This window comes from Drosophila guanche, unplaced genomic scaffold, assembly GCF_900245975.1.
Source record: "Drosophila guanche unplaced genomic scaffold, DGUA_6, whole genome shotgun sequence".
NCBI lineage: Eukaryota > Metazoa > Arthropoda > Insecta > Diptera > Drosophilidae > Drosophila > Drosophila guanche.
The window spans coordinates 676,762-690,667 of NW_022995759.1; the positions used below are offsets into that span (position 1 = coordinate 676,762).

A 13,906-nucleotide genomic window follows, 5' to 3' on the forward strand; every position below is an offset into this window, starting at 1 on the left:
ATATATGTAAATTTGTCCTCCACCTTCCGTCCCAATGCTTTTGTTTTTGTCGTCAGCCAAAGTTAATCAGGGCGGAGGATTCTTTCTGAATTGGGGGAAGCGCCAACAATCATGTCCGTCTGTCTGTCTTTCATATTCGATAATTATCGAACGATAATGCATTTATTTATGCATGTATTTATTTATGTGACACGACAAGCAACTTATAGCTATTTATAAGGTAAAGTTACACAACAACATTTAAAGGACTTCCAAGGCATTCGTATGTATTGAATGTTTTTGTGGGTATCGACATTAATATACATGAATGTGTTTGCTTGTCTACTATCAAATGTGCATTGGTCTATTGCTAAATATACTCTAGCTTGTATGAATAATTGTAAATTAAATTAACCATATTAATAAAATCTAAGGATGATGCATCTGTACTGTAAGGCGATTGTAAGGCACATCCCAGCCAAAAGCATAAAGCCCTTACTGTTAAAGTCTGAATTAATTGCCCTTCACATTTCTTTGGTTTGGGGATACTTACTACATTAGGCAAGTGGCGGGGGCCCACACTAACAGATGATAATTTCACTCTGACAGACAAAAAAATCAATTCCTACCTTATGAAAGTATTGTGAAGCGGTGATTTCTTGATAAAATTAGTTTTGATCTTTGCTAGATTTACGATAGTAATCCATTTTACGTGAGTGCTTCAGAGCAAGAATATTCATTACTTGAATTTTCTTAGGAGTAAGTACCACACGAAACGCACTAAAAGTCATTCTAGAACTCGGATTGGCTTAATTTTACATTTAAATATGTATGTACTAAACTACAAATTTTTAAAGTTCTACCACACATTGTGGAAATAATTATAGTATAGCATAATAGCGGCTCTAGAGCACTGTGTAACTCCAGCCCCATATAAGGAGAGTTGGTCCGCAGCGAAAAACACGATTCCAATAGTATCAAAAAATAAATTCAAGTGGGATTCGAACCGTTGATATGGTGTGTCAACGAAGAGTGCCTTAATTCATTAGTAGGTAACTTAACTATGTCTATAATGAATTAAATTCAATCTCCTTAGCAATAGCCTCTCTCTGCATTTTCTCGCGTAACCGTGGTATATCCTCGTCTATTCGCACTATCGCTCGGATTTTCTGTAAAAATGTTTTGATGTTCGAAAATGTTTGTATTTTTTTAAAATTATTTTTGTCTTTGTTTACCTCGCACAAGTCTCCAGGTGTTCGTTTCCACAACCAGAACATGTATACTGGGACATACAGCATAGACGACAACGCAGTGAACCAACCAAATGCATGAGCCCACCAGGGATAGTTGTAGTCCAGGTACTTTATAGGAGTCCATTGGACTATATTAAAGAAAAAGACGCCCTGTAGGTGGGAAAGGAATAATTTAAATACCACATGGCATTACTCAACGTATCAATATCTGTTATATTACCAGACATATAGCCGGAGTTGTGACACACCAGCAGAACTTCCACCAAACTGTGGGGTAATATCCAATCATATCCTTAATTCCATCATAAAATCGATCGACCCCATAGCACCAGGATATTGAGACGCACTCAAAGAATATGAGCCACAGCAAGCAAAAGCCGCTAACTGCATACGAATCTAATATTTGGAAAATATACATTCCGCCCTAACGAAACCAAATAAAACGAGAATGTATTTTAAATACAACTATGAGCCTGATCCAAAAACGTACTTGTGTTATACAGGTTAAGCCTACTAAATAGCTCAGTGCGCATACAATGGCAATAAAAATCTCTTTTCGTTTTCGCAGCAGCTGGGGCCACTCGTCTATAATTGCTGTAATGAATCCCTCCATTGTACAGAACTGAGAATCCAACCCGATAAGCAACAACATGAAGAAAAAGAGGCAAGACCACATTGGCGAGCCCGGCAGCTGCAATACTGCCGACGGGTATACTAGGAAAGCTAATCCAGGACCTGTTTCAAAGCACACCAAATGTATAATTATTTCATTATTACTCAATGAAAAAAAATGTTCGAGAACATTTTCTTCATATTGAATTCAAAATGATGACAAACCTGATGCTGCTACCTCTGCGACAGGTCGCTGCTGTTCATGCGCCATAAATCCAATTACTGAGAATATTACGAAGCCAGCGAACATACTCGTGCTGGAGTTAACTGTGCAGACAATAAGCGCGTCCCTGTAGATCAAGGATGTTAGAATAAATACTCTGGGATAGACAGCAATTTATTTATAATATACATTTGTACATATGTAAATATTTAACTTACTTGTATACATTGTTTGTAAATTTATTATAGCTGCCCAAGGCCACAAGTGTACCAAGGCCAAGCCCGTAGGAGAAGAAGATCTGCGTTACAGCATCAATCCAAACCTTGGAGACATTTTATATTAAAATCGGCTCAGCGCAAATGCTATAGAAAAAATCAAGAATGTCTAGTTATTTTTGTACACACCTCTGATTGAGACAGTTTCGAAAAGTTTGGAATAATATAGAATTTAATGCCTTCCAGTGCCCCTGGTAAAGTTATTCCACGAACTAACAGAACCGTGAGCAAGACATATGGGAAAAGCGCGGTAAAGTAGACCACTTTTCCCGTCCACTTGACTCCCTTCCAAATGCAAAAATAGCAGAGAATCCAAACAAGCAATAAGGTTCCTGCCAATTCCCATCGAATATTGCCAATCTCTTCAATGCCATGCGATATTTGAAGTGCACGACGCCTGGAACGGTTCATTGAACAGAGCAGAACTAAATGTTAGTGTCTTTAACGACAAGCTTATTCCCTACGATCTCAGTTTTAAGAATCAAATTTTTGACGTATGTATATATCAAATGTATTTACTGTGGAATATATCCACTTAATTGACTACATACTCCCAAAACTCTTTGACTGGGTCTGTGAGTTCCGTCGAAGAGATATTTGTCGCTGCCACGGAGCAAATTTTCTTTGCGGTGCCATTGATGATTTTATCCCAACAGTGTAGATTGTTTCTCTCATATTGATTGACACAATTAACGGTATTCCACCAATTGTTGCATGTCCTCCAAGGCACGTCTACATGGAATGGATGATATATTAATATCGTTTTCTTCTTGCTTTGTATCTTTGTATCTAAAAAAGTCGTGAACGTAGAAATGGTACCCACCCGCTCTCATTGACATGAAAAAGTAAAATACCGCCCAAGCCAGAATAACAATGTAGTATACATTCATCCAGCAAGACATTACGGCGGCAGCATATCCAATGCCTTGAACAAAAAACAGTAAATACATACATATATTAATCATTAATAATAATATGTATAATGGTAAAGTTGCACAATTAAGGCAATGGAATTTGCCACTGCTGTTCTTCAATTTACATCTGTAACTATTAAGTCTATATTTACGGTGTAAATTATATCTTCTTAAAAACACATGTGGTATACTATTGTTTAATAGGCATTTCTGTGTGTGTCCGTCTTTATTGGGGAACTTAAGAGATTATTTCAGCTGTCATACAGAATTTTCGTATCTGTCATAATATAGAATCTGTTTGCGAGCTGATAATTATAGTCTGAATTGGGAAACATTGGAGATTCGCTTTATCATTTTATCATTTTATCATTTTGGTCCCTCTGTCCAGTTCATAGCGAAATTGTCTGTTCTACGGAGGACGTGAATAAACACACTTGATTTATTTATTTAAAACTGCATTACAGAACTTATTTGATGCAATTTTAAGAAAAGGACCACTCAAATGAAACCCCTCTTACCTTTAAATATAGGGGCGATTTTAAACACGCCCAGTCCACCAATTGTCAACATTTGTCCAAGAGCCAGCTCCATAAAAAACATTGGGATACCAGCTAGAAACAACGCCAAGAAGTAGGGCAATATGAAAGCACCGCCTCCATTTTTATAGCACAAATAAGGAAATCGCCAAACGTTTCCCAAGCCGATGGCTAGTCCAACCACTGAGAGAATGAAGTCAAGCTTCGAAGACCATGATCCTCGCTCCGGCAGTTGATCCAGCTTAACTAGCTGAAAAAGGAAATAGCATTTACAAATCTAAATATGTACATATGTACACATGTAAGCGTACTATAGATGTTAAGAGTTTCATTTTGATCAACACATCCATTTAAACAACTTATGTATTAAGGTTTGATCGTTTCATTCCTTACCGAGCCACTTATACATTTGAACAATACATATTTATATGCATACCAACGTATTATAACAATATAATTATCATACTCGGAAGTAAGTGATAAACAAGTTTTAAAGGATAAAAGGTATGGTGAGCAGAATAATTGAATATACATACATACATAGATGGACTTTGGACTTAGTCCATTTAAGGCCATTCAATTATTTGAAAAAGAGTATCTAATTTTAAAAATGGTTTCTGATCCGATTGCAGTACGCATTGACGTACCTGCTGCTGCTGATTGGATGTAGTTCCACTTGCTGGGGTGTTTGACTCTGAAGATACGGCGAGATCTTTACACATCTCGATAGACTCGTGATTTCGTCGATCTCCTCCCCCACCACCATCGCTTTCGCAATTGGTATACATTTTGCTACCGAGCTGAAAGGACGTCCTTCTAAGATATATTTGTTTAGATCTGCGTGCTCGTGAAAAAAACCGAATTATAGACAAGAGAGTATAGTGGGAGAAGGACTACAGTGCCTTTGTGATTATATATTTGGGTCTTGTCTTTATTCGTAGGTCCGTTCACGTTTCGCGTACCCACGACACCCTGATCACTTGCTTGCATCCAACAGACTATCTGATGTGTTGGTCTGTTTCTCAGCCTCAGCCACAGATGAGATGGATGGATGGATGGTTACGAGCATGGCACCTAATTTAAACGAAGCTCAGATTTTGAGCGAGTCTGGCTGCGCTGTCATTTGTACATACAATTTAATTTAATAATGATTTAAGAAGAGGGTATATATAGTACATACATATGTATTAACACATTTACATAAATACATATGTACAGAGAGTACAGAGCATAGGGGCACAGAGTCTCAGTCTAAGCTCGATTTTGATGATCAGCACAATTTGCAGCATCAACCCCTACAAACCAATGCAGGGCAATTTACATTTACTGACCCATTTGGGGCATGCGTGTATCAGCGACCGAATCGCTCTGGCCTCTGTCACTATCATTTTAAAGAATGTCGTGCACTATACACCAGTACCTGTCCATCAAAACCCCCATACACAGACATAATCAGCGTACTTTTTTCTAGTAGGGGAATGTATATAATACATCTATCAGCAAACACATACACTTTGAATTTTACATGAAAATCAGAAGCACCAAACTCGCCTCGGAAGCATACATATGTTTGTACAAACATATAAAACCCTTGCTATTTACCTAAATCCAATAATTTATTTTATTATACCCGGTACTCGAAGAGTAAATTTGGTATAATGTTTTGTGGGGAAAAAAATTTAACACAGAAGGAAGCGTTTCCGACCTCACAAAGTAAGTATATATATATATATTCTTGATCAGCATCAATAACCGAGTCGATATAGCCATGTATGTCTGTCGGTCCGTCTTATTTGTCGGCAAGTTATCAGAGACTATAAACCAACAAATTTGGCCACCAAACTGCTGAGACCACGCTAAAAGAGCGTGTTGGCGGAAGAAGTGATGTGCATATAGATGTAGATGACATATGTTGAAATATTTAAAATGTACCGGAGATAAAAGTTGTGACGCGTAAGAAGCATAAGAAGCGTCAGACGTCCCTTCTCGTTTTGGTTCGTTTTTCGACCATTCCGATCGTTCCTGGCAGTTTTTTATTGAAAGCGCATCCCATTTCAAGGCTTGTGAAACTTGGTATAATTTCTTGAGAAATTATAATAGGAACGTACTATCCAGATTACTTCAGAATGTTTTGTGCCCAGATATGGTGCCGTGTTTTGCAGAGACTCCATAGAGGTTTTAGTATTCAATTCTCTAGGTCGAAGCATCTGAAAGTTTATTATTAAAATTCGATAGCCATTTCATTCACCAGATCTCAATCCTCAGTTACTTTTATTTGCTTGGAGTAAGTATTTTAATCTAAGCTAAAATTTCGGGGTCTTACAGTCGAATGGGCACAATACATAATACATAAAAGCACAAGCATATACAATTAATCAGGACTCTTTAAATAGCATACGGCATAGCTCGTTTTCCATTCCAACTCCAGATTCAGTTTCCTGTTCGCACAATAAAAGTTTTCGGGATCGATCTGCACTCTCCTTCTCGTTACTAATGATGCGACGTTCTTGTTTCCGGTCATCCTCCATCAATGAGTTCGCCTTTTCCAGTGGCTTGTTGCTCCTCTGATCTATTTGTTTTGTTGGCCATTCAACTGGGTTTTTATTGCTGTATACTCGTACCCGTACGTAACGCATCCTGCCACTGTGCGATCGTTGTTTTAACAGACGGGGACGGTCGCTGTCGTGCTCTTTTCCTTTTCCCACGGTCATATTTGACTCACCTTTTTTCAATAGTCTTAAGTTTATGCGTTTTATGAACTTTTTTGTCTCCATATCCAAAGAAGTATTTATATCCTTATCTTCGGAGCCGCTGCCACTTGCTTCTTCGTTGTCGACGTACATGCCTCTTAGTCTGTCGAACTGATTTAAATCATTATTACTACTTCGTGTTGATGTTCCAGAGCCTAATTCTGAGGTAATTTTGGGTGGCTTATAATGCCCCTGTCCCCCAGATGCTGTGAATTTTGACGCACGAGTATAAAAATATTCCGGCTTGAACGACCTAACCAATTTGTCCGACCTATAGACATCGTCGATATATATATGCTGCTGATCATCGTCACTAGTTTCATGACTGTTAAAAGGGGGTTGTGTTGTTTGGCTATTACTCAACCCACGCTTATCATCATCGATATTTATCATCGATTTTTGCTGATAATTAGAACTCTGCACTGGCGGAGATGGTGATTTCACCATGAATGGCAATTCAGTGCTGTTGAAGATTGACAGTGCATATATGAGCCCCAGGACCGTTATTATCAGTAAGAAATATAGAGCTCCAATGGCTATATGCCGGTGTAGAAATTGATTTCGTGTAATCATTGTTACGATGTCCTCATCTAAAAGACAAAGGTAAAAATAAACTGAAACTTCAAAATTTGCGTCAAGAGACAAATCGACAGATGGTCCGACACTATCGATTCGGCTGATATGGTGATGCATATATGTATGTAGATGCAACATAGAGTTGCATATACATATGTACATACACTGAATATATATGTATTTATTTACTTTATGTGTCTCAAACTGAAAGTTGCATTTCGTACTTTTGAAAACGAAATGCCCAGATTAAAGGAAAGGTTACAGTTGCATTACCCCCATTGTTTTTGGTAAATATTTCCAGTTGCTTGTCTGCAGGTACGGTACTCGTATGCGAGTATATTGGCAGCAATCTACTATGAATGCAATCTAATGTGAATGGCAGGGTTTTAACTTTTAAACTATTTACAGGAACTTGAACTTTAGTTCAGCGGAAATCAAGAGGTTTTCCGAATTTTCCACTTTTTGCACCGTATTGTTTGTAGTGCAGGACTTTATTTTGATTTCTTAAACTCACATTTAATATGGCTAGATCATGCGCACTGTGAATACAATAGGAAGATACGTACTCCATACACACTTATGTAGATGTGTATGTATGTGTGTATACCTGTATGTTCTTTACATATTCAGTATCATTGCATTGCAGGGTGAAAATTAATAAGAGAAGTTCAAACTTTTTTGGTAGCATTCATTCAATAAAATCTTTTAATAATAAACACCATAAAAAATGGCTTTTTAGATGATACAGCATCAAAATACCTTATTCGAGAACTAATTTTCTCAGTACAAGTTCTTGACCTAATTATTTATTGTTAGAGCTTGCCAATGGACTAAGGTAGGGGAAATCTCTCATACAAATGTAAACACGAAATGGGAAAACGACTTTTCCCTATCGATTTTTAAGTAAGTTCTCCATACAACATGTTTTTGCTTTGTTTGGTATAATTCCAGGCATCCATTGCATATATTCGATAAGAAAAACTGGGACTTTAAATAGATTTGTTGGCATTTTTGCCCTGACTTTTTTTGGTTTTTCGATTAAAATTAACTGTTCTCACTAAAAAGTATGAGTTTTTGTTTATGATTTGGATAGGTAATACTATAAAGTTGGAAGTAAAAACGGTTGGTTTAACCGTAAAGAAATTATACTTTTTGAGCACATTCGTACAGAGGAAACTGCTGTCCAATTATGCGATGGAGCCACTGCATGTACCGGCGTTCATTTCTCTGTTCGAATTGTCTTTGTTTATACGTACTTCTTTTGATTGAAATTCAAGAGGAATTTAAACATATACATATGTAAATATATATGTAGTTTTCACAAAACATACTAATAAATAAAGAAAATCCCTAATTAATCAAAAAAGCACATTCAAATCGCGATTATTAGTTAAGTTGTGATATGAAGAAAAAAAATCGTACGACCTATTTGCAGACCTACTTGAAAAACAACAAAGATTGCTATTCTTTTTGAACTGTGCCTATGAGCAGACCGCTAAACATTTAGGGTGGTGCCTTAATTGTTAAATGTTAGAGTTTTTTTGCCGTTTTTGGTCATTTTGTTTGACAGTGTCAAGTATGAGCAGTCGAGGTTGACTCCTTCTCCGTGTTCCATGTTGGTATTTTTCATTTCGCACCTCTTGTAACTGATATGAGCAGGTAAAACGTAAAGAGATATGAAGATGAAAAATAGCTTACATCCGATTCGCAGACCTACCTATTAGAGGAGAGGAGTTCAGTCACTAACCCCGTGACACGAGATAGGTATATAGATAATAATCAGGCTGTTGAGATGTGATCTAAAAAAGAAGATTTGTTAAGTACTAAAGTTTTAAAACATAATAATTAATGCATTTTTATGAAATCATTTTATTTAACTCTTAAAACGAATCCATCTCTTAATGGTCATCCTGAAACTCGCCGCTTATCTGAGTAAGCTCTGGTTTTATGGGTTTGTTCATGCACCACGAGGCATAACGAAGTTCCTCAAAAATTTCGATCCAGAAAGAGCGGCTGGGTGGTATATAAACGCATTCTTTATCCGTATGCAGTATCCCCTCTTCAGCGGTGTGGAAGAAATTGTTCTGCAGTGGCTTTGATTTCTTATTGTATTTAAAATTGAACCAGAACTCAAAAAACGCAACAATTACTGCAACAAGAATCCCTGCGATTAGAACCACAAATACACCGCCTGTAAGAAAGGTATGTTATATGTAAATAAAAACGTAAATCTCTAAGTTTTTAGATTAGGTCCAAAGAGTTTTTATACCCGAAACTCTAAGAGTAAGTAGGGTGTATTGTATTTGTGCTGGAAAACATTTAACACACAGAAGGAAGCGTATGGTATTATGTGGGTAAACATACCTATACTTTCCAGTCCTAATGCATTTGCCTTCGATTGTTTGCTGGTGCTCCTCCTGGTACACGTCTCATCAGTGTTTTTCCACCACTTGTCGTATAGCAGTTGAATGTCTCCCTTTTCCTGAAGCTCTAATATCGCCAAGGATATTTTGTCCCGCCACGGAGAGCCCTTAGGTGTGGCAATACCATACCCTGCCCGGTGCAATAAGCCAAAATTTTCTATACTATTTATATAATATTTATGTATTCAATATATTTTCTAGACTTCGAGCAAATTTCCAGGAAGGAATTTCCGGGTCACTAACAACAAATATTGCATAGCATAGCATATGTACATATGTAGGTAGGATGTAAGTGCCAAAGTGCTTTTTACAAACCTTTTGTGTCCAGCAATCCCCCAATTTGGGTCAAGTTACAGTCGCGCTGTACAATGTAATCGAGCATTGTAGACTCCATTAAAAAGGCATAATTGCCCTGATTTACTCTCCTTATGCCGTCCTCATACGTAGTGGTAAATGCCGATGGCTTCTTGTTATCCATGCTTCTCCACATTTTCTTGTAAGTTTCAATCATGGAATCCTTATATTTAGGGCATGTTTTAAAGCAAGTATATTATTGTAACGGTCTAAAAATATACACGCATACATATAGCAGGTCAATAGCCTACCCGAAAAAATGTCATTGTCGAGCCACTCTCTAATGTACCGTACGAAATTTCTGTCTGTGTTGCCAAATCGTCTGCGTTCTCAATGGGGTTTATCATTCGTTCAGTAGTTAAAAAAGCAGCCAAATTTGCAGTATATGATGCCACAATAATCAGGGAAAAAAATCCCCAAATACTACTAATTATACGTGTTGAGGTTGCTCTCGGGTATACATCCGATGACTGCTGCATCAACGTTCCGATGGTGAACCAGAAGCTGTCAGACATTGTAAACTGATTTCCAATCGTAATGTTATCCAAATCGCACGGATGAATACTTTGCCATTCGATAGGGGACAGTTTTCCTACAATATATATACTAGCTGACACAAGAAAATATGCAATCAAAACATATATCCAGATTTCTATGGCCAGAGGATTCATAAAGGAAAACAATCTGGTAGGCTCTGATTCGGGTACCTGACAAAATATAATAACAATGAGTTCACCAAATCTATAAATCTTATCAGGAACAAGAATTCGTATACTTTAAATAATATGCTGATTCCAAGGTTCATAAAGGGCTTTGTGAAATCAATAACGCTTTCCCTTGCATATGTAATTGTCATAGAGCCCACAGCCAAGTCCGCCTTCTAAAATGTGTTAGTTGGGTAGAGAAAAATGAGGCTATAGAATTTAATGGGTTAACGAACATATTTCATTAGCTGTGCAACCATTCCATTCCATTCCCCGGTTTCGGGATCCTTGGCACCATACTTTCTATCGGGCACTATGTCCAGTATGTAATCAAAACCAACCTCGTGTGAAATCGTTTCCAATATATCAACACAAAAGCCATAGAATCTTTCATTTCCCGTAAAATTTTTCCCATAGTGCATCATTACGTATGGTGTTTCCTGAAGTTAAACATAGGCGTGATTTCAGTAAGTATGTACATACATACATACATATGTACATATAGTAGTATATAAAAGATACATTTTTCACAGACCAGAATCGTTATTACTACCAGTGTTACATTCATTGAACCCGAGTCGAAGAACATTGCTGGCTCAGTTATGTTGAGATATCTCTGGGGTGTCCACTCTCCAACTTTCACAATGGAATGCTGCTTCAGTTTTATTAGGTCCAACTTGAATTGAACACGCTGTCCTTCTTTGAATTGAATAGGACCCGTCAGACCTTTCCATTCAACCTGTGGGATAAATATACTTTCCATTATGCACGTACGCTGAGTTCTGTTCTATCTGCGTATTTTATATATTATTTTATTTTATTATTTATTTTATTTATTATTTTATATGTACATACATACATATATATGTACATATGTACATTTACATATGTATGTATGTACATACGTATATAAATGTGTGTACGAACCGCATTTATATAATTAATCAAGCTCAAGCCCCCATTCCACGGAGTTTCGTCTTCGCAAGTCAAATTCGATAGATACAGCGTATGCGACTGTTCCAGCGTCTGCAGTCCAATAGCGAATACATAAACCGAATCAAACATTAGGGCTGGCTCAGTCTGAAAGGAACAGGGGACGGGCCAAGGTTTGACACAGTTAATAATCCTGATTAGAGATCCTCGTAGGCTTACTTAATGGTTACCTACCTCAATGGTGAGCGCTTTTCGTAAATACAAGTTTTCATCGGATTCTTGGAACATATTCTGACCAAAGAACTCAAGATCCTTTAGAATTTCCTTTACAGCTACATCACCGATGTCGACCAGTCGGAACGATGTTATATTCACAAAATTATACTTAAAGTCTTCCAGGTCAAATGTTTCCAGGTCAAAGCTTGTGAAAAAGTAGTGATATTTATACTCATTCATCTGTTGTTGTAGAATCTGCTAGGTCGAATGAAACAAATTCGGAACACATAATGTTGAAAAATTTTGAGGAACCACCTAACTAACTCACTTACATTTTTCAACAGCGCTTTAATGCCGTTCGAGTTTATATCAATAATTATGTTATGTATCTCTTTGTTCTTAAAGTCGTTCAGCGCAGAAAGGTAAGATGATTGGGAAACTTTTCGCATGTGCACTTCCGCTTGAACGGAGCGTGAAAGCTGGTGTAAATTAATAATTCCTGCAGATACAAACATATGCATATATGTATATGCGATAGTAGATGTGATTTTTTAAGCAAGAAAAAGCCAACAGGAAATGTCCACAAACCAAATAATCAGAACACAGACAAGGCCGTGCCGTGGATTATTTGCCCCCGGCGAGAAGTTTTAAAACGGCAACGAAATGTTGGCGGGGCAAATGAAAACTCCCCCTCTCCCACCAACAGTGTCACGGACGTGTGAGACGCTTCTTACACGTCACAACTTTTATACCCGGCACTCAATACTACATCTGCACCTTATTTGTTAAATTGTAAATTTTTTCTTCATCTGTCATCTACATCAACAACACTACTCACGCCAACACGCTCCTTTAGCTCGCCATCCTCCCCTAGAGCCACACACTGCAGATTCAGGGCAGAGACGCGACAGAGGCAGAGACGTGTCAGAGGCAGAGGCCGCATACTGCAGCAGCAGAGTGTAAATGAGAGAATGTGAAAAAACAAGTATAAGCGGAGGGACGGGGTCGGTTTAGCCACTTCAAATTAATTTCTTCATTTTGGCTAATAATGCCCCAGTCGTATTGCAATTTGGTGATCTGATAGATATGGTCATTCCCTACGGAATTGTAGATTTGGGAGGTTTTCGTCCTTTTGCGGGGGCGGGGCTCATTTTTTAAATACACTTGTAACAGTGCGAGCATACAGAGGTCTGGATGCAAAATTTGGTGGCTCTGGCTTTTATATTCCCTGAGATCCAGGCGCTTAACTAGACGGACGGACAGACATGGCTCAATCGACTCGGCTTTTGATGCTGATCAAGAATATATATACTTTATGGGGTCGGAAACGTTTCCTTCTGTGCTTTACATACAACCGTTATTCGCTCAAATTCAATATACCCTATTTACTCTTCAAGTACCGGGTATAATAATACAGCCAACTTACCATAATCTTTTTCATGCAAAATGCCGAACCTAGTCCAATTTAGATAGCGTATAACATCGATAAATGCACTGTTAACGTATTGTTGTGATGGATGGACGTTAATGGAAAAGTCGTGGATGGAACGACCTATATCTGGAATATCCAAAGCGTCACATATTGAATTTATGTGAGTTGCCAAAACAGAGTCGGTTGGACTAAAAATGGCCTGGACACCAACCTGCACAAGTCTGCACACTAGTAGTTTGAATGAAAAAACTTAACACTGGATATCGGGCAGGGATGGTCTTGAACATACCTTTTTGTACTGTCTCAAACGAATCAATTCGACTGACGTATTCAATTTCGTAGATAATGTTCGTTTCTGGCAGAAGGCTCTTGTCCCGATTTAATCTATGAACCGCATATCTAAAGGCCAGTTCGGTGTTGTATATTCCCATATTTTTTGGAAAAAGTGCACCTGCGGCATTAGTATGAAGTAAGAGCATAAACTTTGATTGCGACCATTGGAGATTATTACCGACTCTAATTAGGGGGGGAATCCCCGACGTGTGAGTAACAAAGAAAAATGCACACAAAGCGGCCCCGCTCCAAAACATCATGAGAACACAGGGACGGACAGAGACGCGTTTGCACAAGCCTAGTTCGAAATTAACAATGAATTTATGCGTTCGCCGATTTATTGATTTCATTCTGTCGAAGCCATATAAGTGCATTCTGTATTGCAGTGCAACA

General features: G+C 37.9%; 2 protein-coding genes across 7 annotated transcripts; both read right to left on the minus strand.

Annotated features, from left to right (window-relative positions):
• Positions 1–148: 148 nt before the first annotated feature.
• Positions 149–4,797, minus strand: LOC117590674 (sodium- and chloride-dependent GABA transporter 1). 2 transcript variants are annotated; one of them, XM_034283551.1, is made up of 11 exons: positions 4,446–4,797; positions 3,775–4,045; positions 3,166–3,267; positions 2,894–3,074; positions 2,472–2,739; positions 2,286–2,389; positions 2,070–2,194; positions 1,723–1,967; positions 1,453–1,656; positions 1,215–1,382; positions 149–1,148 (listed from the first exon to the last, which is right to left on the minus strand). In XM_034283551.1, the coding sequence occupies exons 1-11, from the start codon at positions 4,578–4,580 to the stop codon at positions 1,047–1,049; spliced, it is 1,905 nt and encodes a 634-aa protein (XP_034139442.1). In that variant the 5' UTR covers positions 4,581–4,797; the 3' UTR covers positions 149–1,046. The 2 variants fall into 2 exon arrangements, with proteins under 2 accessions (XP_034139442.1, XP_034139441.1); XM_034283550.1 differs by having other exon boundaries at positions 3,775–4,042; positions 4,440–4,797.
• Positions 4,798–6,030: 1,233 nt separating this feature from the next.
• On the minus strand, positions 6,031–13,833 carry LOC117590671 (glutamate receptor ionotropic, kainate 2). 5 transcript variants are annotated; one of them, XM_034283543.1, is made up of 15 exons: positions 13,692–13,832; positions 13,470–13,631; positions 13,392–13,408; positions 13,175–13,306; positions 12,081–12,247; positions 11,767–12,003; positions 11,527–11,679; positions 11,135–11,338; positions 10,836–11,039; positions 10,671–10,775; positions 10,147–10,602; positions 9,857–10,058; positions 9,483–9,671; positions 9,040–9,309; positions 6,031–7,132 (listed from the first exon to the last, which is right to left on the minus strand). In XM_034283543.1, the coding sequence occupies exons 5-15, from the start codon at positions 12,195–12,197 to the stop codon at positions 6,168–6,170; spliced, it is 3,102 nt and encodes a 1,033-aa protein (XP_034139434.1). In that variant the 5' UTR covers positions 12,198–12,247; positions 13,175–13,306; positions 13,392–13,408; positions 13,470–13,631; positions 13,692–13,832; the 3' UTR covers positions 6,031–6,167. The 5 variants fall into 5 exon arrangements, 3 of the variants coding, with proteins under 3 accessions (XP_034139434.1, XP_034139433.1, XP_034139432.1); XR_004574319.1 differs by adding an exon at positions 8,836–8,917 and having other exon boundaries at positions 7,078–7,132; positions 8,997–9,309; positions 13,175–13,408; XM_034283542.1 differs by lacking the exon at positions 13,392–13,408 and having other exon boundaries at positions 13,692–13,833.
• Positions 13,834–13,906: the final 73 nt, after the last annotated feature.